The sequence below is a fragment of the Bison bison genome, unplaced genomic scaffold (assembly GCF_000754665.1).
Source record: "Bison bison bison isolate TAMUID 2011002044 unplaced genomic scaffold, Bison_UMD1.0 scf7180017864384, whole genome shotgun sequence".
Classification (NCBI taxonomy): domain Eukaryota; kingdom Metazoa; phylum Chordata; class Mammalia; order Artiodactyla; family Bovidae; genus Bison; species Bison bison.
Genome location: NW_011494956.1, coordinates 188,946 through 216,072, shown reverse-complemented (window position 1 = coordinate 216,072; position 27,127 = coordinate 188,946). Strand labels below are relative to the sequence as shown.

Genomic DNA, 27,127 nt, shown 5'->3' with positions numbered 1-27,127 from the left:
CAAGCCTTTATCAGATATGTATTTTGCAAACATTTTTGCCCAGGGTGTGACTTGTCTCTTCACTCTAACAGTGTCTTCCTCAAAGAAGAAGTTTTTAACCTTGATGAAGTCTCTCCTGTTGGTTTTTTCTTTCATAGTTCATTCTTTTGGTGTTGTACCTAAAAACTCACTATCAGATTCAAGGTGAGATAGATTTTCTATGTAATCTTCTACAAATTTTACAGTTTTGCCTTTTCTGTTTAGGTTTGTGCTCTATTTTGAGTTATTTTTGGGAATGGTATAACATCTGTGTCCAGATTCTTTTTTTTTAACAGATCTTTTTATTCTGGTAAGTATGTATATAAAATAAAACATGTCATTTTAACCATCTTTAAGGGTACAGTTCAGTGGTTTTAATTATATTCACAGTATTTTTGCAGCCATCACCACTATCTATTTCTAAAATTTTCTAATCACTCTAGAAACTCTGTACCTCTTGAACAACTACTTCCTATTCCTACCTCCCAACAGTCTCTGGTAACCTCTAATCTACTTTCTGTCACTGTGGATTTGCCTGTTCTAAATTTTTCATATACATGGAATCATACAGTATTTGTCCTTTTGTGTCTGGCTCATCTTATGTTTTCAAGGATTATTCATGGTGTAGGATATATCAGAACTTCATTGTTTTTTATCAGTTCAGTCGCTTAGTCATGTCCAACTCTTTGTGACCCCATGGACTGACTGCAGCACGCCAGGCTTCCCTGTCCACCAACTCCCAGAGCTTGCTCAGACTCACGTCCATCGAGTTGGTGATGCCATCCAACCATCTCATCCTCTGTCGTCCCCTTCTCCTTTTGCCTTCAATCTTTCCCAGCATCAGGGTCTTCTCAAATGAGTTAATTCTTCACATCAGGTGGCCATAGTACTGGAGCTTCAACTTCAGCATCAGTCCTTCCAATGAATATTCAGGACTGATTTCCTTTAGGATTGACTGGTTGGATCTCCTTGCAGTCCAAGGGACTCTCAAGAGTCTTCTCCAACACCACAGCTCAAAAGCATCAATTTTTCGGCGCTCAGCTTTCTTCACAGTCCAACTCTAACATCCATACATGACCACTGGAAAAACCAGAGCCTTGACTAGACGGACCTTTGTTGGCAAAGTAATGTCTCTGTTTTCAATATGTTATCTAGGTTGGTCATAACTTTCCTTCCAAGGAGTAAGCGTCATTTCATGGCTGCAGTCACCATCTGCAGTGATTTTGGAGCCCAAAAAAATAAAGTCTGACACTGTTTCCACTGTTTCCCCATCTATTTCCCATGAAGTGATGGGACCGGATGCCATGATCTTCGTTTTCTGAACGTTGAGTTTTAAGCCAACCTTTTTACTCTCCTCTTTCACCTTCAAGAGGCTTTTGAGTTCCTCTTCACTTTCTGCCATAAGGGTGGTGTCATCTGCATATCTGAGGTTATTGATATTTCTCCCGGCAATCTTGATTCCAGCTTGTGCTTCTTCCAGCCCAGTGTTTCTCATGATGTACTCTGCATATATACTAAAGTTTGTGTTGGTAAAATGATATATCTCAGAATTTGTTTTAAATACTTCAGGAAAAAAAGCAGAGGAAGGTAGATCTAGCAAGAAGAGAGGCTGAAACTCAGCGATGGTGCATGAGGTGGTATAATGGTATTTGTCGTGTCCGACTCTGTGACCCCATGGACTATAGCCTGCTAGGCTCCTCTGTCCATGGGATTTTCCAGGCAAGAATATGGGAGTGGGGTTGCCATTTTTTTCTCCAGGGCATCTTCCCCAACCCAGGGATCGAACCTGCATCTTTTGCATTGGCAGGCAGATTCTTTACCACTGTGCCACCTGGAAGCCTGGTATAATGGTATACCATTATACTCTTGTGTATGTTTGAAACTTTTCTAATTTAAAAAAAGTAGAGAAAGTAACTAGCTGTCACTAGCTCTTATGTTTAAAAGGAAAGCCGATATAAGTCAGTGAGGAATGTTCATCATTTTCTTGCTGCAGGAATCATTCCATTTTAGGAATTATAGACAGCTCTAAAATGCCACTGAAATCACAAGTCCTTTCCTTTCCTATAGCTGGTTCCTAGCCTTCCTTCTACCACAGATAAACTTTATTAGTTGGAGGGGTCGGGGTTTATAAGTAATGTATCAGTAAGTTGTTCTTATGAACCCCATAGCAGTGAGGAAGTTAGCAGTTAACTTTTAGAAGATCAGCAAAATGTTACAGTGGAAAGAATACAGGATATGGAACCAAAAGACCTGATTCTTAGTGATTAGCTCTGTGGCTTTGAGCACTTAACCTCCCTCTCTGGTAATACTGGCTGAAAGTAACTCACTAAGATTTGAGAAGTAACGTAAAACCTTGTCTTTTCAAATACAAATTATTATAGACCCAAACTAAGCAAGTCTAGTATCATGCTAGCCATAAAGTCTATACAGTTTCATAGGCCAGCTTAGATACTCAGGATGCCTTAACTTCTGAAGAAAAAGAAATCTGGAGTTGCTATATAGCAGTGTCTCCTTTGTGTCCTACTAGATTATTTCTTACAGTTAGACTCTTGAGTTTTTTTTTTCAGTACTCTGTTATGGGAAATGCTTTCACCTATATATTGCCTCACTTGGCTTATTATCCATGATCTGTAGTTTGACTTTTTATTTAAAGATGTTTTCCCCAAAATGGTATTAGCAAATTTTCATAGGCTGATCATCCTCAAAGACGCATTTTAGTAATTTAACACATGTTTATTAGTTTCTTGGTGGCTATGCTCTGAAAGAAGCAATTAATTATTTTATAAAGTTAGTTTACAGTCTCTGCCCTCAAAAAAAAAAAAAAAAAGGTTATGGCTCAGAAAGTCTCAACATTTTTCTGCTTCCCTAAAATTGACATATGCAACTCCCTGCCACCAGTAACTTCTCTTCTATGCCATGTTTTTCAGTGCTGGGTGGGTGTAGGTGGGGTCAGGATCAGGAACACTGCTGTAATCAGTCGTCAGTATTTTGAGTCCTCTTCTTCTGTAAAGTGAGACTCTCCTTGGCTGCCGTTTATTCTCTGGTTCACTGCTTGCTTAAAAAATAGCACACATTTGATCTATGGGCTTTATATCAGGTGATGATCTTCTTAGCCCTTGCCTGTTTCTGGTGAGCTATTTCCTGGTAACTTCCATACTTTTATATCCCACCTTTCTCTTGAGCACTAGTTCCATATATCCAGTTAACTAATAGACATCTGTGCCTGGATATACAGTCAAGTTCAGTATGCTCAGAACTATTTTTCCTTTTGCATTTAGTCAACATTTGTTTGACCAGCGACTGTGCTTGGTGTTAGAGATAGCAGCTTACTGTCTGTAACTATATACAATAAGAGAACCTCTATAGTTTATTCTGAGAATCATTTTTAAAATTTCTTATTTATTTATGGCTGCTCTGAGTCTTCATTGCTGTGTTCAGGCTTTCTCTAGTTGCAACAAGTGGGGGCTACTCTTTCTGCGGTGCACAGTCTTCTCACTGCAGTGACTTCTCTTGTTGTCACTCTACTTTCAGAGATCAGAGCAAACCCGTATTGTATGTCTTATATTACAATAAAGTGTGTGGTCAAGGAAGAGTAGATACTCTGTCTTTGCAGAGATATTATCAATACATTTTGACACACTGTAGTCTAAATAAGCTACACACATACTGTTCAGGCTATAGTTAGTCTTTAGTAGTAGTTTCATTATTTTAGGATAAAACATAGTCACAGAATATTAACCACTTCCTTAACATTTAGAATTAATTTACCAATTCTTATATTAAAAAAAAATTACCTGCTTGTATGCAGTTAATTTTCTCCCAGCCCCTGTCTTGTTCCTTTTATATGTTGTATCTTAATAATGTCAAATAAAACACTTAAAAGTTGTTGAATTTCTGTTAAATGAAAATAGCCATCATGCAAGATTACATGTGTTATCTTCAATTTACCCTTTCTTTTTTATTACCCATGTCTAGGCTCCTAATGCAATGAGTTAGTTGTTCTTCCAAAATGATTATTGGATCTGATAATTTCTTTCTTTTGGTCACTTTATCATGCAAGCCAACATCAGTTTATTGCTTGATTTTTGAAAGGACTAAACATTAGGTCAGTTTAACCATTTCTAGGCTGACCTGTACATCCCAGGCGCAGGTCCCTTCAGCACCCTTATGAAGAATTTTTAAGATGCTGTTTCATACATCAATTATTCCTCTGCTTGAAAGATTTCCGTTGGCCTCTACTGCCTAAGAGATGCCAAGATCAAGGCTTCATCTCGGTGTTAAAAACTTTCAGAATTTGATTCCACCAAACTCTTCCACCTTTACTTCCCACTGCTTTTTATTTCTGGCTTTGCATAACTTTGATCTTGCCATGTTTCCATGTTTATTTCTTCAACTGTTCCTTTCCCAGTCCTGTCTTTTCCTCCTTCGTTTTTTTGAATTCAGTTTACCTGTAAGACTGGACCCTTAGTGCCTCTCTAAGCACTCTTCTCTAGTGTCTCTTGGTACAGTGAACTCCTCTTTTCGGGGATGTCTTTTGTCTATCAGCAGACATGGTGTTGAGTGTTGCCACTGGGCAAGCAGAGTATTCCTTATGTGCTTTGTTGCATATTGTCTTCTGTTGTCTTGAGAGTTGGCGGGAATATTCAGCATGGAAGTAGGAAGACAGGTCACATTAACTCTATCAGCCAGGCTCTGTACAGAATTTACCTACATTATTAGCTTTTTGTGCGTAGATCTATCTGATTAGGTCCTCTGATAAGAGTTTCAGGTAGAAATCAGGATTTTCTGGGAATAACTTATGTAGTTACTTGTACATTCTTCCAGCAGATACTTACTGAGTGATTTTACTGTGTGCTAGGCACTGTTCTGGGTGGGAGTGAAACAGCAGTAAATAAAATGGAAAAAAAAAACCCCTCATGCCTTTGTGGAACTTTTTGGGGGCAAAAAGACAAGTTAAAGCAGTAAAGTCACATGGCAAGATGTGCAATAAAGAAAAACAAATGAGCGACAGGGCATGGGGCAGGATGCTATTTTAGATAAGACAGGGAAGACCTCTCTGAGAAGGACACCCTGCAAGAGATCCAAATGAAGAGAGAGAATAAACAGAGTGGGCAAGAGAGAGGGGAGAACAGTGGAGGCAGAGAAGGAACAGCAAGTTCAGGGGCCTTGAGGCAACAGTGTGTTTGATATAATCAAGGAAGAGTAAAAAGAACATGTGACTAGACTATATACAGTGGCTTAGAGCGTGAGTGGTTAGAGATGAGATCAGAGAGATGCATGGGGAGCTAGGTCACACCATAGTGAAGGACTTGTGATTTTATTGTGGTAAAACCTGGATGGGTTTTGAGCAGAAGAACGCCATGCTAAGATTACTGTGGAAAAGGAACCCTCACACTGGTGATTGGGGAACAGACTAGAGGTGAGCAGTGGAGCGGGAGAGCCCATGTGCCAGGTCTAGGCGAGAGATAGGTGCTTGTTAACCATCCCTCAGGACATGAACAAAGGCTCTGTGGCATGTATTACTCTGAGTATGTGTTTTGGGAGCCTACTGTCTACTGGGCACAGTATTAAACACTAGGGTGAGGAAAAGACATAGTCTGTCTCCTCATAAGTTAAGAATCTACAACCAGAGTTCAGTCCAACCAATGCTGGTAGGTATGTTTTCCTTGTTGAACTATTTTAAAGGAAAATGCTCTGAATTTACTCTTAAAAACAAATCTGAAAAGGGAATATCCTCAATTCCTCGAATACTTTTTATAATGGCCACAAAGCAATAAAATAATGAGGTTCCAAGTCAGGTAGAAGCTACTGTAATGGCTGTGGCTCCTCAGCGATCACTGTTTTCCTGAGTTACTTGAAAATGAACTGTTTTATTATTTTAGGCCCAAGGTCTGCACTGTAGTCTTGAGACAGACTGAAGGGGATTGAGAGAGTTGGTCAGGTTGATTTATAGCATGGCACTGTTGACCTTATCATTTGTCTGTAGATGTGATTGCTGTAGACAACCATACCTTCAGTCTATTAACTAACTTCTCACTGAACAAGTCAGTGTCGTTTATACCAAATGAGTTAAGCAGTATTAAATTGGATTGGGATGGACACTACACCCAATTAAAATATTGATAATTTTCTATTTTAATCTTATATAATATACCTATTATATAGTATAAAAGCAAACTATGCACCTTGCATAATTGATCTCATTTAGTTCTCAGAGCAGCACAATTAGAAAAGTATTGTCATGACAATTTAATAGAAAAAGAAAATGAGACTCAGAAGTGTCAAGTAAATTACCTGAGTGTGCATAGCTAGGTAAGTAGCAGGCTTTTGACTACAACATTACAATTATAAATACTACCCAAGCCTGTCTTTCCTTTTCAATCACTACCACTTCAAAATGAAATAAATTGCCTTCTAGCTTTAATCCACCTCTTCCCTTTCTCTAATCTTTCCCCAACCCCTAGCTGTATTTACCCTCACCAACTCAATTCACTATGTCAAAGAGACAGAATATTTTTGAGAAAAAACTAATTTCCTAATAGTTCAAGTCTACCAGCATACTCATTTTATCATATTCTCCATTAACAAAGTAGATTACCTATTTATATTTCTGCCTTTATAACCTGTCTTGTCCTTTGTTCACATTTCTTTTGGGATCTCAGTGTTTTCTTACCAAACTTGTACATCCTTTTTAGGAGGAAATTTTATGTATGATTTTTTTGTAGTCATTTTTACTACACTGAGAGTTGTAATAAAAAGTAGCTCAATCTGGTCAGCAGGCAGAAGTCATCTAGAAGGAATTCTGCTTTAAGCAAAAATAATGTGTCCTGTTGCTTCCTCCACTTTAAGCTTCAGATATACCTGAGGCTGCTCAAATTTTTCATTTAATTCCTTGAGGAGAGTGAAAAAGTTGGCTTAAAGCTCAACATTCAGAAAACTAAGATCATGGCATCTGGTCCCATCACTTCATGGCAAATAGATGGGTAAAGAGTGGGAACAGTGGCTGACTATTTTTGGGGGGGCTCCAAAATCACTGCAGATGGTGATTGCAGCCACGAAATTAAAAGATGCTTACTCCTTGGAAGGAAAGTTATGACCAACTTAGACAGCATATTAAAAAGCAGAGACATTACTTTGCCAACAAAGGTCCATCTAGTCAAGGCTATGGTTTTTCCAGTGGTCATGTATGGATGTGAGAGTTAGACCATAAAGAAAGCTGAGCGCCAGAGAATTGATGCTTTTGAACTGTGGTGTTGGAGAAGACTCTTGAGTCCCTTGGACTGCAGGGAGATCCAACCAGTCCATCCTAAAGGAGATCAGTCCTGGGTGTTCATTGGAAGGACTGATGTTGAAGCTGAAACTCCCAATATTTTGGCCACCTGATGCGAAGAGCTGACTCATTTGAAAAGACCCTGATGTTGGGAAAGATTGAGGGCAGGAGGAGAAGGGAACAACAGAGGATGAGATGGTTAGATGGCATCCCCGACTCAATGGACATGAGTATGGGTAAACCCTGGGAGTTGGTGATGGACAGGGAGGCCTGGCTTGCTGCAGTTCATGGGCTTGCAAAGAGTCGGACACGACTGAGCGACTGAACTGAACTGAAGGAAAAGAAAAATAATTATTGGATTAGAACACTGAAGTATTTGAGTTTGCTGAACTTGACTGGAAGGGTGTTGTCCATCTTGATTTCCTAGTCGCCTTAAAAGTAGTAATGAAAAAAAAAAAAGAAACCTTTAGTACTTAATACAAAGAAGTGCTTTTTAAGTACTACAAAGTCTGGCACAATATTTACCATTCTAAAATCTCTTTTAACTTTGATTTTTCACTTTAGGATAATGGCAAATCTGTAAATCTGTATGCGCCTGTTTCGAAATATCTTGGGTGCAACTATAGTTAATCTGCATAATGTAATCAAGTTAGAACCAATAAACACTAATACAGAATGGCTATTTAAAATATAGGGAAAAGTTAGGTTTGGGGGAAAAATAATTACACAAAATGGAGTTTGGTCAAAGCTAATACTAGTGCCTACGCTTGGATTTAAGTTTCTTGTATGGATTTGTTTATGGTCTGTGGATATGTGTGCTCAGTCAGCCAGTCGTGTCCAAATCTTTGCAACCCAATAGACTGTAGCCCGCCAGGCTCCTCAGTCCTTGTAATTTTCCAGGAAAGAATACTGGAGTGGGTTGCCATTTTCTGCTCCAGGGAATCTTTGTGATCCAGGGATCAAATCCACGTCTCTTGCGTCAGCAGGTGGATTCTTTACCACTGCACCACCTGGAAAGCTTTATGGTCTCTAAGACAATGATTTTTATTCTTACTAATTAATTAATGAAGTAATTCACTAATACATTTCCCCCAAAAGAACTTGCCCACAAAATACTCTTTCCTTCAATAGAGTCATTTGATTGTTTGCTTGTTGTGTTTGACCCTTGATTAAAATTGTAGAATATGGCTACTATTTTGTAGCATCCTTGAAAGATTTGTAATAATATGAAACCATGGAAGACAAGACCAAAAATCTTTATTCCCTCTCCATGTATTGCAATCTGAAAAAAATTCTCTGGTTTATGAATTGGAAACATTTTAATTTCTAGCAAGTGGCTGCTTAAGATTATTTCTTAACTCCTTTTACACTGTGAATCAAAGGGGATTATTTAAATGTGAAACTCAAAGCACATGTGCTACAAGACAATACAGCATAATGTCAGACCATGCATGGACTTTGGAGTCTGACAGACCTGGGCTGAAATTCTAGATCATCCATTTATTGGCTGTGTGACCTAGTACAAGTTACCTCTCCACAATCCCTTTATGTGTAAATGTGACTAAAAACCTACTTCATAAGATGGGTGGAGGGATTTAAATCAGGATGTGACAAATGCTTTTAACAGTGCCTGGCACATAGCGACAGCTCAGCAAATGGCAGCAATTACTATGAAAACACAACAACCCCTTAAATAATAATCATAAGTAAAATATTAGTGTCATCTGTCTTCAGTCATTAAACATTTATGATGGAAAAAATAAAATTGCCAAAATCTTGAAGCAGCTTAACAGTATATAACTTTATAAATATGACTCTTGCATTTCCTTCCCAGTAAACGTAAGTTTGAGCCAGTTGTATTTTTGTTTTAGAATATTTTGGTCATCAAGACATTTAACATCTAAAGTAAAAAGAGTTATATTTGTTCTGCATATTACTGTACTCTAATGGTTTTGACAAAGCATACATGGATGTTAGAAAAAAAAATCCTAATTACTGCAGTTTTTCATAGTTGTGATGCAACTATATTTGAAAACATGAAAGGAAGTTAGAATACTTATGTGGGTTCATCACTCTAGTAAGTCATAGTACCAAACCTTGAAGTCCTAAAAGAACTGTTACAGGTTTATAATATAGTAGAAACATTCAGGTGGTAAGAATTCACAGAAGAACTATACAAAAAAGATCTTCATGGCCCAGATAACCATGATGCTATGATCACTCACCTAGAGCCAGACGTTCTGGAATGTGAAGTCAAGTGAGCCGTAGGAAGTATCACTATGAACAAAGCTAGTGGAGGTGAAGGAATTCCAGCTGAGCTGTTTCAGATCCACAAAGATGATGCTGTGAAAGAGCTGCACTCAATATGCCAGCAAATTTGGAAAACTCAGCAGTGGCCACAGGACTGGAAAAGGTCAGTTTTCATTCCAATCCCAAAGAAAGGCAGTGCCAAAGAATGCTCAAACTACCACACAATTGCACTCATCTCACACACTAGTAAAGTAATGCTCAACATTCTCCAAGCCAGGCTTCAACAGTACATGAACCATGAACTTCCAGATATTCAAACTGGATTTAGAAAAGGCAGAGGAACCAGAGATCAAATTGCCAACATCCGTTAGATCATAGAAAAAGCAAGAGAGTCCCAGAAAAACCTCTACTTCTGCTTTATTGACTATGCCAAAGCCTTTGACTATGTGAATCACAACAAACTGTGGAAAATTCTGAAAGAGATGGGAATACCAGACCACCTGATCTGCCTCTTGAGAAATCTGTATGCAGGTCAGGAAGCAACAGATAGAACCGGACATAGAACAATGGACTGGTTCCAAATTGGGAAAGGAGTACGTCAAGGCTGTATATTGTCACCCTGCTTATATTCAGAGTACATCATGTGAAATGCCAGGCTGGATGAAGCACAAGCTGGAATCAGGATTGCTGGGAGAAATATCAAGAACCTCAGATATGCTGATGATACCACCCATATGGCAGAAAGCAAAGAACTAAAGAGCCTCTTGATGAAAGTAAAAGAGGAGAGTGAAAACCTGGTTTAAAACTCAACATTCAGAAAACTAATATCATGGCATTCAGTCCCATCACTTCATGGCAAATAAATGGGGAAACAATGAAAACAGTGACAGACTTTACTTTCTTGGGCTCCAAAATCACTGCAGATGGTGACTGCAGCCATGAAATTAAAAGATGCTTGCTGCTTGGAAGGAAAGTTATGACCAACCTAGACAGCATATTAAAAAGCAGAGACATTACTTTGCCAACAGAGGTCCATCAAGTCACAGCTATGGTTTTTCCAGTGGTCATGTATGGAGGTGAGAGTTGGATTATAAAGTTGAGCGCCGGAGAATTGATGCTTTTGAACTGTGGTGTTGGAGAAGACTCTTGAGAGTTCCTTGGACTGCAAGGAGATCAAACCAGTCAATCTTAACGGAAATCAGTCCCAACTATTCATTGGAAAGACTGATACTGAAGCTCCAATAATTTGGCCACCTGATGCGAAGAACTCACTCATTGAAAAAGATTACAATGTTGGGAAAGATTGAAGGCAGGAGGAGAAGGGGACTACAAAGGATGAGAAGGTTGGATGGCATCACTGTATTGACGGACATGCGTTTGAGCAAGCTCTGAGAGTTGGTGATGGACAGGAAAGCCTGGCGTGCTGTAGTCCATGGGGTTGCAAAGAGTCAGACATGACTGAGTGACTGAAAAGCACTGTTCATGTTTATGTTAGAGGAATCTGTAACATTTAGGAAATATAGGAAATATTTGCCAACAAACAAAAAAAGAATTTGGCATTTGGAAGTATTTCATAGACACTTGTAATCAAACCCACAGAAATTAGCAACTTGAGGCTGTGGACAGGTAAAACGTCTGTGAAGGGCAGTCAGCACTCTCATTCATTTACAGTATTGTGGGGACAAGATCATCTTAAATCTTCCTGTCTTGGTGTCCTTCATCTTTGTCGCTTGTTCAGAAATGTTTATGCTGAGTAACATTTAAATGTTTAAAATATTGATTTAGCTATTTCTAGCACATGTAACAGAGAAGGCAATGGCACCCCACTCCAGTACTCTTGCCTGGGAAATCCCATGGATGGAGGAGTCTGGTAGGCTGCAGTCTATGGGGTCGCTAAGAGTCGGACACGACTGAGCGACTTCACTTTCACGCATTGGAGAAGGAAATGGCAACCCACTCCAGTGTTCTTGCCTGGAGAATCCCAGGGACGGGGGAGCCTGGCGGGCTGCCGTCTCTGGGGTCGCACAGAGTCGGACACGACTGACGCGACTTAGCAGCAGCAGCAGCACATGTAAAGGCTTCCCTGGTAGCTCAGTTGGTAAGGAATCCACATGCAATGCAGTAAACCCAGGTTCAATTCCTGGGTGGGGAAGATTCCCTGGAGGGGACATGGCAACCCACTCCAGTATTCTTGCCTGGAAAATCCCAAGGACAGAGGAGCCTGGCAGGCTACAATCCATGGGGTTGCCAAGAGTTGAACATGACTTAGTGACTAAACCATCACCAGTACATACAAAATAATAATAGCCTTTTATTAGTTATTGTCTTGATTTTGAAGCAGCCAACTTCCTTATAAATTTCATTATTCACTATTGTCCTCAAAAATACCTCTTCAGTTGACATTGTGGTTTCCTGAGTTTCCTGCATCAATTGATGCATTTTCTGTAACCATAAAGACTGGTTACCACATACCATGTTTCATAACAAATGAAAAATCCTTGTTTTCCCTTAATAGTCTTTCAACTAAGCATTTAAGGCAGTCGCCATGGGAGCTGTCTCCCTACCCCGTTAGTGTGTGAAGGAGGCAAATCCCTGAGATGTAAAGGATGAAAAAGTGGATTTTATATTTGAAGTTTTAAGTTACCAATATTTTCCCTTTATAGCTTAATCACTGAAGTTTCCTAATCATGTTTAGAAGGATGAAGCTTTTCAGAGATTGAAAAAATGCAGTGTTATATTTTATAGCAGATCACAAAACAGTGGGGCAGTATTTAACTTTTTAAATTTTTTCTTATATTTATGAAGACATCCTTATTTTTTATTACTCTGTTTAACTGCCTTTGAAGTGAAATCGCTCAGTCATGTCTGACTCTCTGCAACCCCATGGACTGTAGCCTGCCAGACTCCTCTGTCCATGGAATTCTCCAGCCAAGAATACTGGAGTGGGTAGCCTGTCCCTTCTCCAGGGGATCTTCCCAACCTGGGGATTGAACTGGGGTGTCCTGCACTGTAGGTGGATTCTTTACCAGCTGAACTAACTGGGAAGCCCTAACTGTCTTTAATCCAACCTTTAAAGTAAATATTTGTTCCTTTGCCTCAGGGTTTAAATATAATCAGGAATAATTCTTAAGGAAATCTGGCTTATGAAATATTTTATCCAGTTTTTCTTATGTTCACATTTCTTAGGAACAGGTATGGAGGAGGGGAAAACAAAAGATAAGATTTATTTGTTTAAATTTGCTAGAAAGAGCTGCCATTGTTTTCTTTACTGGCAAAGCAGGGAATGAGTGGCAAGGCATTTTCTTTGTAAGATCAGTAAGTTTTGATTTGAAGCTCATGGATTCAATGCTTTATCTTCCCTGGACATATTATTTAAAATATATATTCTTTTCTCATGAAAATGGTATGTGTTAAGCCCTGAACATTCATTCTCTTTGAGGAAACCTATTCTAGCTGACTTAAGGTGGACTAGTTTGTTATAAAATTGAACAGTTAAGGTTTGCATCAATTTTTGTATGCGACTATATTATTTCAAATAAACTTATTTTTTTTCAAATAAACTTATTTTTTGACTGAGGTATATTTATAGTATCATATAACTGTCAGGTGTACAATATAGGACTCACTTTTTAAAGGTTATACTCCATTTATAGTTATTTTAAAATACTGGCTATATCCTCTGTGCTATACAGAACATTCTTGTAGCTTATTTATTTTATACCTAGTAGTTTGTACCTCTTAATACCCCTTTCACTCCTCCCCTTCCCTCTCCCCACTGATAACTGTTAGTTTGTTCTGTGTATCCATGACTCTGTTTCTTTTTTGTTACATTTATTAGTTTATTTTTTAGATTCCATATACAAGTATATCACACGGTATTTGTCTTTCTCTGACGTAGTTCCTAAGCATATCTTCCAGGTCCACCCGTGTTGTTGCAAATGGCAAAATTTCATTCTTTTTTATAACTGAGTGGTATCTCATTGTGTATATATGTACACTATGGGATATATACACACTGTGTATAGATATACACACACACATAATGGAATATATATACTACATCTTTATCCATCGATCTGTTGATGCACCAGTTGCTTATCTTGGCTATTGTAAATGCTGCTGCTGTGAACATGGGGTGTGCTGTCTTTTTGAATTAATATTGCTTTCTTCGGATGTATACACAGGAGTGGAACACTTCTGGATCATATGGTAGGTCTGTTTTGTTTGAGGAATCTCTATACTGTCTTCCACAGTGGCTGTACCAGCTTACATTCACACCAGCAGTGTACAAGGGTTCCCTTTTCTCCCCATCCTTGCCAGTAATTTTGGTCTTTTTGATGATAGCCATTCTAAAAGGTGTGAAGTGATGTCTTATTGTGGTTTTCATTTGAACTTCTCTGATGTTTAGTGATGTTGGTATCTGTATGTCTTTTTTGGAAAAATATCTGTTTAGGTCTTACTTTGTTTTGATGTGAGCTGTTTATATACTTTGGATATCAACCCCTTGTAAATCAAATCATTTCCAAGTATTTTCTCCCATTCAGTAGTTGTCTTTTCATTTTATTGACAACTAGTTCATTTTTAAGTTATCTTTGTTCAAGACTGAAAGAAGGCCAGTGTGACTGAAATGTGACTGAATGGGGATAGAGTGATGTGAGATGACCAATCTGTAAATCAGATCATATTCAGCTATATGAAGGCCATGGCAAAGCGCTCAGATTTTATTCTAAGTGAGATGGGGGACTGTTTTTAAAATATCACTTTTGCTGCTATGGAGAAAAACCATATAAGACAGGAAAAGAAGAGGCTCTTCTAGTAATCAAGGCTAATGGATTAGTGTAATTGAGGAATCAGAGAGACCAACTGAAGATGTTTTACAGAAAAAAGAGTATAGGACGTGGTGATGTTGAATCTAAGCTCTAAGGGAAAGAGGCATCAAGGACATGCCCAGGCCCGATAATCAGTGTATGCTACTGCAGTGGCTGCCTTAAGTCTTGTGTGTTTTCTGTTCTAATAGGTCAGTGCCTTTGCTGTATCTGATGATCCAAGGTTTGGGGAAAAACTAGGGAGAAACAGGTTTAGAGGGGAAAATCAAAATTTTGTCCACTTACGTATTATAAAATTGATGAGATTTTAACTGTCTTCTTGAAACTTTTCTGAAACATTTAAATAACAATAATATATCCAGATAGAAGTGTTTCCATATGGTCGCACATAACAGACATGAATCTCACCCCTCCTGCAGCCTCTGAACATCTATCCATTAGTGAATTAGCAGTCTTTGAGAAAGCCTGGAGGGGTGTTTATATCAGGTTCTCTCAGCCTTCTCACTATTGGCATTTTACATGGGAAAATTCTTTGAGGGACTGTCTAGAGCGTTATGGGCTTGCCTGGTGGCTCAGACAGTAAAAAATCTTGCCTGCAGTGCAGGAGACCCAGGTTCAATCCCTGGATCGGGAAGATCCCCTGGAGCAGGAAATGGCAACCTAACTCCAGTATTCTTGCCTGGAGGATCCCATGGACAGAGGAGCCTGGTGGACTGTAGTCCATATGGTCGCAAAGAATAGGACATGACTGGGCGACTAACACTCACTTTCACTACAGCATTATAAGCTATTTAATAGCCTCCCTGATCTACTAGATGACAACAGTACCAACTCCCAATTGTGAACACCAAAGATGTCTCCAGATATCACCGGATATCCCTAGGGGCAAGGGAACAAAATTTTCCCCTGGTTGAGAACCACTGGTTTATAAGCAATGGAACTTTCTAGCATGGTGCTGACAATAACAAAACTAACAGCTGTTAGCACTTTTTATAGCCCCTTTATCTCATGCTACCAGAATCATTGGACAAATTGGTTAATTTTTAAAATCTGCTAAGGTTGAAAATTACTTTCAAAAATATATAAATGCCTTTATCTTTAAATATAAAACCACTTAATAATTGTTTGATGTTGGGCCATTATCTTGAATATGAATCCACTGGCTGGATTTCTAAGTTGTCATATAATACATTTTCTACCATTTTTAATTTTGTGTCTTTTAAAATGGGACAGAAATTTGTTTTCCTTTTTGCTTTTTTATTGATATATAACTTTGTCTGTTTTTTAGGTTTCTCACCATACCACATTTAATCACGTTTTGACTGGAGAGGGGTTGGGGGAACACTTTTATTAAGTGTCTACCAAACCTAGCTTTCAAATAAAACCAGAAGTCATATACACTCACAGCTCAAGGGCTGCTGAATACTTAAATTACATAATTACCCCAAGTAGAGCCAAAAGGTTCATTGACCATTGCCACTAGCTCTTTGCTACTAACAGAATCACATGGGGATATCAGAGAGCAGATTCCTAGCCACAGCCTTCATAAGCCAGTATGCCTACCAGGTCAGTTTTATCAGGTGGAGGCTGGCTAAGAAGTACTGTTTGTGCCAGACACTCTACTTGCATTCTCTTTTAAACCACAACAATCCAAAATCATAGTATGTTAGTATTTTTGTTTTGCCTTTGAGAATACTGAAACATAAAGATGGCATCTTGCACATGGTTGGTTAGGTAGGTAATAAATAAAAGTCAGGATGTGATTTACCATTTCATCACACACACCATGGGGGTTAATTCTCTACAGAACACTAGGCTCCCTTCTGGTCAATGATCACAAATTACACCTTTCAATGTTGACCAGTTATCATCAAATTAAGTACTGTGCCTAGAAAATATGGGTGATCAACATAAATCTATCACTTGAAACACTTGAAAGCATCAATTCCGTATGTCTAGTGTAACCCCGATAAGCTCAGCTGGTGAAGAATCCACCTTCAATGCAGGAAATCCTGGGTCGGGAAGATCCGCTGGGTAAGGGAAAGGCTACCCACTCCGGTATTCTGGCTTGGAGAATTCTATTCTGTATAGTCCATGGGGTTGCAAAGAGTTGGACATTACTGAGCAACTTTCACTTGCAGGCTAACCCTAATACTACTTACACATTTCTTATTGCTGTGGTGACAGATTTAAAGCCGCAAACTTAATGGCTTAAAACAGTACAAATTTATTATTTTAGTTTAGTAGGTTTGAAGTCTGACAGGCCTCACTGAGCTAAAATCAAACACTCTTTTCTGACGGCTCTAGTAGGGGAATCTATTTGGCTTTTCCAGCTTCTAGAGGCCACCATGTTCTTTAGCTTATGATCCTCCTCCCCTCCTGTCTTCAAAGCCAGTAATATTCTCTCTCTCTGACATAGTCACATCTCCCCCTGACTAGAAAAACCTCCTCCTCACACTTTTAGGGACCCTTGTGTACATTGAGCCCACTTGGATAATGCAGGATAACCTTTCTACCTTAGTAAAATGAGGCTTAGAGCTGTGGTACAGCTTCGGACTGGTTCAGTCCTGTTCAGTTATATTAACTGAACCTGTTTTTAATGGGCATTTTCACAAAGTCGTAAGACCGAAAGTTTGATTTGTATGAGTAATCAGCATGATTGAATTCCTTAATATATTGGAACTATCCTTAAAGTCCAGGTAAATGGATCTGTGTAATTACAGATAATTATAGATATGTTGGAGTCCTTTAGTATTTTAATAGTTTGAGATAGGTAAAATCAGTCTCACTAAATCTCAAAACAGGTTATAATAGAACCCTGTATTTGTTACAGAATGTATTTGATAAGTGATACTACAGTAACCACATTCAAGATACTGAACAAAAATTTTCATTAAAACTTTCTATTTAGACTTCTCCTTGGAGAAGGTAGTGGCACCCCACTCCAGAACTCTTGCCTGGAAAATCCCATGGACAGAGGAGCCTGGTAGGCTGCAGTCCATGGGGTCGCTAAGAGTTGGACACGACTGAGGGACTTCACTTTCACTTTTCACTTTCATGCATTGGAGAAGGAAATGGCAACCCACTCCAGTGTTCTTACCTGGAGAATCCCAGGGACGGGGGAGCCTGGTGGGCTTCCGTCTATGGGGTCGCACAGAGTCGGACACGACTGAAGTGACTTAGCAGCAGCAGGACTTCTGAATGTGCTTAAATGACTACAGATGTTAAAGGGATTCTTTCAATTGGAACTGTTATTCTTTTCAGTATGCGTTATATTCTTCCCACCTATCTATCCAGACAATGGCTTTATCCTGACATGCTTCCTGATGTGGCTGCCCTGTGTGTGAGATAGGCAATGACTTTGTCTTTTTTTAAAATAAAGGTCGTTAAGTTCAACAGTAAGGAATTAAAAAGGGATCTTTTAATTGATTTTACTATTTCTATCATAGGAGATGAATATGATGTATGTGCCATTTGTTTGGATGAATATGAAGATGGAGACAAACTCAGAATCCTTCCCTGTTCCCATGGTATGAATAATTACATACTGCTTTGAATTTATACATAATTTATACTTAGGTTCAGTATTAGACAGAAAATAGTTATTAGCACATCATAAGCTCTCATTAAAGGATGAAGATTTATAAAAATTTACAAACTTTTGTCTTGTCCGTATATGATGCATACTGATCAGAACATGAATAACCATGGCAGGAGATTATGTTCTCAACAGAAGTGTACTATCTAAAAGATGTGTATTTTGCTTCAACAGCTTATCACTGCAAGTGTGTAGATCCTTGGCTAACTAAGACCAAAAAAACCTGTCCAGTCTGCAAGCAAAAAGTTGTTCCTTCTCAAGGCGATTCAGACTCTGACACAGATAGTAGTCAAGAAGAAAATGAAGTGTCAGAACACACCCCTTTACTCAGACCTTTGGCTTCTGCCAGCACTCAGTCATTTGGGGCTTTGTCGGAATCCCGCTCACATCAGAACATGACAGAATCTTCAGACTATGAGGAAGATGACAATGATACCGACAGCAGTGATGCAGAAAACGAAATCAATGAACACAGTGTTGTGGTCCAACTGCAGCCTAATGGTGAACGGGATTACAACATAGCAAATACTGTTTGACCTTCAGAGGATATTGGGTTATTTCCTTTTAAAATGTTTATTTAGGCATATAGTTTGATTTTTTTTTTTTTTGCTCCCTTCAGAGATTTCTGTAGAGATAATTTATTTTTTATTCTACAGGTTAATCAAGATTACTGAAACAGGTTGTTTTGATCTGGTATTTATCTGCAGGAGTGTACTTCATTTCACTAATAGACTGGTGCTGTAACTGAAGCATCAAATCGACTCTTTTGGAATGAAACATAGCCAAACATCAAGAGATTCCTCAGTATAGCTTGCAATTAAGACCTAGATCACAGTATGCACACGTTTCATGTTTTTACACACAGGGTCAGTGCTGTGGCCACCGAGCATGAGCTGAGCCAACTCCCATCTCCATAAAGTTACCTAGAGTTGTTGAGCTGGAATATGCTTGTTCTGGTATTTGTCCAAATTGCCATAATTAGCAAGAGGCGACTATCAGCACCACAGAGAAAATCAAAGCTTTTTCCTTTCTATTGCCAAGTAGTCTTACCCTGATAGGAACAGTCAGTACTAGGGCAGTTTGCAAAATGTTTTTATTTTTAAGGCTTTTAATACTATAGTGTCATGTATGAACTTCATTTATCAGCTGAAGTAATGTCTCTGACTTTACTTACTGAATTTCAGTATCCTTAAGGATTCTGTGTGGTGATCAAAACATAAACAAAATGCTGTATAAAAATACCAAACTTCAGTAATTGTTAAGACTCAGATTATATACCTCTTAATAAAGAGCATCCTATGCTTATTAGCCCTGCTAAACTATGTACAGAGGAAACTGTTCAAGTATTGGATTTGAAAATGTTGCTTATGTTTAACAGAACTAATGATGTATTTAAACAATGTATTATGAAAAGCTAAATTACACATTGTTAACTATGTAGAATATATAGGCTTATATATATATAATCAGAATGCTAAGAATTTTTATATGGCCTTGTATGAAGGGAGTTTGAATGTTAATAAACACGTTTTCCACTTTGTTTGTTCTCCTGTTGTATTACCCACATTAAACTTATTTATATGCAGTTTTTTAAAGTTATAATGATTAAGGTAATTTAGGGCAGATAAACACACATTACCTTAGGATTTTATACAAAGTAACCGCTCACAAGCAATTAGGGAATCCCCCCAAAACTGCAGACCAAATCATTCCAACAACAGTGTACATTATGGGACCTTCTTATAATTATGGTACATCTTTAGAGTAAACTGCTGTACAGCCTCAAGAGGGTAAATAGCTAGATTTATCTGTATTAACATGGGAAATTAATAGTGAACAGACATATTAGAGAATAGTTGAGTATACCAGTTAGCCTTCTGTTGTAAAAAAATTTAATACATTTTTAAAAAATGTAACACTATTGAGTGAAATTTCACTTTTTGAACTGCTTTAAAAAAAATTCTTATAAGCAACAACAAAAAGTGAATATTTCCACTTAGGAAAATAAAAAATTGAATTCTTCATTATTCTCGCACCCCTACCCCACAGAAATAAAAATAAGACCTGAAAAACAGAATTATCAGTTTACTATGGTACTTAAAACAGTGCTATGGAATTTGACACACCTGTTTGATCCTAACTTTCCCAAACCTGTCTGGTCATTTGTGTAATTCATTTCTCCTAAGGTAGGGTGTAAGGTCCAAACACTGAGCTCAGTGTCCAGAACATAAATATAATCGTTTTTATAATTATCAAATAAGAAGAACATCATACCTAAAATATTTTTTAAAGGGAAAAAGTTAATCACTGTTAAGTGTATTAGATGTTATATTCCCTCAGCCTTTAATCCACAATTCAAATCAAGGACTTGGTTCCTTCAAATTTGTTAGGAATTTTTCCGAGGCAAAAATAATTTTCTTTTCAAACTCTATAAACTCTCAGTTGTTAAAAATATGTATACTTAACAGCACTATCTAGGACTGTTACTAGTTCTAACAGTCACTTGAAATCTTTTATAATTTCTCTATGGTATAATTATACAGCTTTTTTTAAAAGGCCACTGAAGAAAATTAAAATCCCATTTCCACTAAAAAATATCTTCCTAATTTAAAAATCTTCTGATTATAAAAGTATTGTTACCTAGAAACTTACCTGAGAAAAATGTGTATTTTGCCTTCAGAAATACATATGTAAAATACATTATACACGATACATATTTATCCCATTATATAAAATTCATTGGTGAGCACTGTCTTACGTAATTCTTCAATGACTATCTTCTGAACATAGTCATTTATTCAACTCATAACCCTGAAAGTCAAATCTTGTAGTTTTCCAAGTTTCGTTATTCTAAGAAACGCTGTGGGAGTGACATTCTGCTACACAAATTTATATAGCTTCACTTCTTTAGGTTAAATTCCTAGAAAAGTACAAAGCAAAGATACATGTATGTATTTTCATAAGTGCTTTTCTAATTAAATTATGGGAAGGGGGCCAATGACTAGTTTCATTATTTTAGTGATAAAGTTGCCATCTACTGTCTTCTCTGGTGGCTCAGGAGGTAAATAATCCACCTGCAATGCAGGAGACCTGGATTCGATCCCTGGGTTGGGAAGATCCCCTGCAGGAGGGCATGGCAACTCACACCCCAGTATTCTTGCCTGGAGAATCCCCCATGGACAGAGTCTGACAGAGCTGGACCCAACTGCGGGATTAAGCAATACAGCACAACTACTGTCTCCTCCCCCCTTACCCACACCTCTGTCACAGACACATCCCCTTAACTACTCAGAGGTTCATTCAGTAAGGGTTTCACAAGTCTAGTCACTGCTTTCTAGTTAGTTACCCTCAAGTGTAAATTTACATTACTATAAAATCATAAACCATCACAACCCAACCACCAAATTTCCATCTGACAAACCTCTTGTTCCTAACAGGGATCTTAACAGGTCAAGAATTTTTTTTTTAACCTTTCTAAGGTGTGCCCAACCATCATAGCAGCCCCAAATCCCACGTCTCCCATACCTTTACATCCCTGTATGGCCAAATTCATAACAACACTGTCAAAGAAAAAACTTTTAGTTATGCACAGTGTATCTTAAGAGATTACCTTCTATTCCCTAACCCACTCATTCTCAAAGGGTAGCATATAGTCCTTAAAATGAATCAGACTGACCTAATGATTATTTCTAAAACGACTTCTAGAAACTTCATCTCCAGGGTAGCATTCCAGAGCCCATAATCTGAGCTATAACCAGTTCCCCAGTTTTGCTTAGACCCACCAAGTTTTGAGCTTGGACCTTCTACTTGACAGTTCATGATAATCACTTACCTGAATAGTATTAAAACATATTTACTAAAATTCAATACATCTCCTAGGTGTATTCAATACATCTCCTAGACCTTATGACCTCTGGGATTAAACTTGGCTATTACATAGTCATAGTTAACATGTCACTCCATAGACAGAAACTGCAAGACATCCCAATCCCAGTTATCTTTTATGCTGCCTAAGGAATGTCTCCTCTTATGTGAGAGTCCCAGCTGACTTCAGCCTGCAACACAGCCTCCAAATCAAGAGAAGTCATATGTATGACAGTTCAATACAGAAGAATCCACAAATGCAGAAACCCTTCATGATATTGGGCCCCTTACCGCTCACTAGATTTTTCATTTCAAAACATCAGCAACAAAAAAAGTATTTAATTTCTAGTGGATAAATCAATTTTTGCCTCATAAGCCTGAAGATGCACCCAAAATGACAAGCCGTTTTTAACAGGGCAAACAAAGCTTATTAAAAATATAGGCACTCATTTTCTTTATAATACTAGAGGAAATGGAGTAGGCCACCAGCTCAAGTTTTTGAAAAATTTTATGCTTGCAGCAGAGTATATTCCCATTGTGTCAAAGATCAACTGTAACAGTAAGCTAACAATTTATATAAATAACAGGAGTCTAGAGTATTTGGTTGGAATAAATTTATTTCATCTGTCTGTAAACAAGGTGTTTAATAGTTATGGCATTTTTTTAAATGCATATTAAATCAGATGAGTTAGACTGTATCCCAGATGTAACAAAGTGCAGGGAAAGAAATGGACAAATCAGCAACAAGATTTGTTTTTAAATCTGTACATTATCCACAAGGCCCAAACAATAGAAGCAAATACTAGAATGTCCCTAAGGTAGTGCCATTCGAAAGAAACCTTTAATAGGTCAGTTAAAATCCATCTCACAATAGCAACAGTTCATTTTAACAATAGTATGGCACAGAATACATATGAGAAAAATTCATCACAAGACAGCCAAGTCCACAATAATGCAACTTCATATAAAAACTCAAGCTGCAAATAAAAGTTGGTCCTATGAAGAACAAACTGGACACACTCCAGATGGTTATGTTGGGATACCTAATGTCCATAATGGCAGCCTTTTACAATTTTACTAAAGAGTAGAGCTGGTGTGCAAAGAAAAAGACAGGAACAAAAATCTGAGCTATTGCAAAGATGGAATGTCCCTTGGGATTCAATCAGTATGGTTACTATAAGGTCATGGGAGGAAGTGCATTTTGCTCTTGTTTTGCAGTTGCACTTGTCATATGTCCTGTGGACACTATGATAAAAGGTTTGTCTCTACTCAAGTGCAACAACAATACTAAAAGCAAACTACTGCAGCTCTCAATAGCTCATCAACAAAAGTGATATTAATTGGTTAAATAAACCAGGCACTGCATAAAAGAAGATGGAAGCAAACCAAATACCTATGTGCAAAGGGAGGGGGTGGGAAAAGAGGAGTGAAGGAAAGATGCATGCACTTTTTCCTCCCAACCATGCGCTATGAAAGGAAGACTAGATGAGCTAAGTAAATGCTCAAAGTGCTGAAAGACATTGATCAAATTAGAGATTGTACAACCGGCACCTTGCTTAATATTAACTTATTTTAGTAATCAATATCCCATTAATTGCTAAGACAAAGTGATGCCCAACGTGGCATGCCCCCTCCCCCCAAATTTCAAGGTATCATGCAAATCATTATTGTGCTGCAATTATGTTGCCAGATAAGGTTGGTTACATACAGTGGTTAACATACAAATGATCCACTGGGCAAACAGGAATTGTGACATTAGAAAATAGGCAAAGAAAAATTAGCTACCATCTATAATCTGGTAGCTCTGTGACCATAATTGGGGTGATGATGAAGACAGTTGCTAGGAAGATGGGGAGAGGCTGCTTACACATCAGACCTCCTCAGGTATAAAGCGAGTTCATATGCTTTCTTGTTAAGTGTGCCTCCGTGGACACCTTCCTTTCCCATGACTATAACCAATGCTGGAGTACACAAGGAAACAAAACAAAAGTGAACAGAATTATTTAAGGGGGGGGCAGAAAGAAAGACACCTTTCCCCACCAACAGAGGGATACAAAGGAGACACAGGTTCATACCCCATCACCCTGCATTGCTAATAAAATTTCCAGAATTAAGACTCAAGCTTACAGCTAGGAAAGTTTAAGAGCAATTTTCCCCTAATACTTAACAGTCTGCCTAGCAGCTAGAACCCAGAGTCTCTCAAGTATTTTGCCATTGAGTATGCCTTCTTATTCAATCCGCCTCCATGGACCCCTTCTTTTCCCATTACAAAGACCAAGACTGAAAGAGAAAGAAGAAAAGTGTTTCAAAAGAAGTGTTAATCAAGAGAGTCACATAAGTTTTAGCAGACAGAACCCCGATTAATAAGTTAACATTAAGTCAGTTTTTCATGAACAACGAAGCACTGAAGTCAGCCAGGTCTCCAAAAAGAACTTTCAAACTAGTAATATGCTGAAAACATTTTGACTATTAACTGCATCTTGGAAGTCCAATCAGTGCAGCTGCAGTGCTCTATAACAATATCTTTACACTAGCTAGGGGGAAAAGAGTGTGATTATCTTTTTTTTTTTTTTAATATTGGAGTATAGTGATTTACAAATGTTGTGTTAGCTTCAGGTATATAGCAAAGTGATTGGTTATACATATACATGTGTTTATTCTTTTTCAGATTTTTTCCCATTTAGGTTATTGAGTAGAGTTCCCTGTGTAGGTCCTTATTTACTTTATATATAGTAGTGTGTATTTGTGGAGAAGGCAATGGCACCCCACTCCAGTACTCTTGCCTGGAAAATCCCATGGACGGAGGAGCCTGGTAGGCTGCAGTCCATGGGGTCACTAAGAGTCAGACACGACTGAGTGACTTCACTTTTACTTTTCACTTTCATGCATTGGAGAAGGAAATGGCAACCCACTCCAGTGTTCTTGCCTGGAGACTCCCAGGGACGGGGGAGCCTGGTGGGCTGCCGTCTATGGGGTCACGCAGAATCGGACACGACTGAAGCGACGCAGCAGCAGCAGCAGTGTGTATTTGTTACTCTCAAACTCGTAATTTATTCCTCTTCCCCAACTTTTCCCCTTTGGTAACCGTAAGTTTGTTTTCTAAGTGTGTGAATGTTTCTGTTTTACGAACAAATGCCTTTGTATCTTTTTTTTTAAGATTCCACATATAGGTGATTTATCTTTCTCTGTCTTTTATCACTTTACTTAGTATAATCTCTAGGTCCATTCATGTTGCTGCAAATGGTATTCCTTTTATGGACATCTATCTTATATAGAGAACAAAAACCTTCTGATTAGCATGACAAATACACATTAGACTGGTCCCCCAAAAATAAATTTTAAAAAACATACTTATAAAATTCTTCCCTAATTTAACTGCTTAAGTACAAACTGTTAAGTCTTACCAGTGAGGCTAAATGTGTATTAATTACTTCCAGAGAAAAACCAAGACTGAATTTTAAATAGCATTTTCAGTGCCATTCAGAAGAGCGCAAATGACAAGTTCTGAAGGTCTGTGCTTACTGATATCCTCACTGTGTTAGCTTTGTTTTTAATTGAGTATAAAACCCTAAAATAAACTTATTTCCAACAACAGGTTTTTCTATGATGCAGTTCAAAGGTCTATCCTCAAAATATGTATATGTATATATCAGATTTTATATTTACTGCCACTAGATGTCAGTAGTGCAGTGTGGCACAAAAACATTCCGGTTTTTATGTCACACGGTTGATGCTTCTTTTTAATATATTTATCTGAGCTCAGCTACTTTTTGAGATTTATCTCCTATTTCACAGCCATCTAATTTTCCTACAGAGAAATACTCATACGTAGCAATGCACAGCAGAACAGGAGGAACCTTTAGGCATTCCAGCTGGTAGGCCCACTGCAGCTAACAGTGGCTTCAAGTTTCTTCACATGGTAGATTTGGTCTTAACATTAGATGGGCCAAATCTGCTCTATTAGGCTATACCAGCCTTCTTTATTTACAAAACATTTTCACAGGTTAACACATTTAAATGTATTTGTAAACCAATTAGATGTCATAATAAATCTCAACTTTTAAAGTTTCTTTCAAAAAAGTGAGACTTATTTAGTACAGTAAGAATTTCTACAATGTTGATGATAGTCAGGAAACACAAGAGGTTCTGGATCAGTATATAAATGAAATATAGTTTCCTATTTTTCAAATAAATCAGGCACATATAGTCTTTGAAAATATTTAATAAGTGCAAAACTTACTCCAAAACCCTCATTCTAATTATTTCTCTCTTCTCCAGCAATGTTTCTAATAGAAATGGAAGCCAGTATTAATTTTTCATTTTTTATGCTGAATAGTGAATGACTAAAATGTGAGCAAGAAAGAAAAGGAAGACATTCAAAAGTCAAAAACCCAGAGGGACTAAAATAACCAATTTGAATGATTTAACAATCTGAATAGCAGTTGAGGAGACAAAGTGATTTTATTTAACTTTTTATTTTAAAGTATAGTTGATTAACAATGTTAATTTCAAGTGTAAAGTGGTTCAGTTATACATACAGAAGAGACAAATTTAGATTTTCAGTTTACTAAAGTTGGAACTGAAGAGCTGCTATTAATATTCTATTTCAGCATTAAGTCAGGATGTCAGAGGTGAGGCTGTATATGCAGCGGCTGTAGAGTAAGTGAATCTAAAGCAGTGCCTCCTTCAGTGCTGGGCAGTTCACAAAAACCACCTTAATAGCCATTATGGACTAACACTTTATTCAAAATGTTAAAGAAACTGCTTAATAAGTTGTAATGTGACTTGCAACGATTAACCAAAAGCGTGCTGTACTCACCTCTACCAGCTCTGCCCACGGCCACGTTGTACGTTGGCTCCCCACCTTGACTCTTTGTCCGGATGTCCATTGTGCAGTCACCGTCCACGTATAGGCTATCTCTGATCACTGAGCACTTCTTTGCGCCAAGAGTCAAACCATTGGTAAAGAAACCTTCCCGGTCTTTTCCTACAATCATATCTATTTCTACTGGCTGCCCCCACCCCCAACCACAAAAAAAAAGAGAGAGAGAGAGAGAAAACAAAACAAAAAGTTGTAGTTAATTTCTTGTCTTGGTGTAACAGGCAAAGTGGCAGGTTTGTACTACCACTACGAGACATCCGCATTTCATTCATGTAAAACCAAGTTTCAGTCGTTTCTAAAAAACTACTTAATCTTACGGGATGACATTTTATATAAGGATGACATTTTATATCAGTCAGTTAATTTCACAGTTAAAGAGAGTGGTCTGTTAACTAAGCCCAGTCTATGCAAAGAATTTC

At 38.0% G+C, this 27,127-nt stretch overlaps 2 protein-coding genes across 2 annotated transcripts in view; one reads left to right on the top strand and one right to left on the bottom strand.

Annotated features, from left to right (window-relative positions):
- The window catches only part of RNF13 (ring finger protein 13), a 128,094-nt gene extending 108,592 nt beyond the window's left edge, over positions 1-19,502 (top strand). The window contains exons 9-10 of the mRNA XM_010858106.1: positions 17,814-17,894; positions 18,137-19,502. Coding sequence (XP_010856408.1) covers positions 17,814-17,894; positions 18,137-18,498 — 443 coding nt within the window. The 3' untranslated portion in view covers positions 18,499-19,502. The remainder of the gene's footprint in view (positions 1-17,813; positions 17,895-18,136) is intronic.
- Positions 19,503-22,423: 2,921 nt separating this feature from the next.
- PFN2 (profilin 2) lies at positions 22,424-26,904 on the bottom strand (the record flags this gene model as incomplete). Its single annotated transcript, XM_010858287.1, has 2 exons — positions 22,424-23,787; positions 26,646-26,904. Coding segments are annotated over 2 exons (357 nt in total), but the record flags the coding sequence as incomplete, so codon positions are not given.
- Between the last annotated feature and the right edge of the window lie 223 nt (positions 26,905-27,127).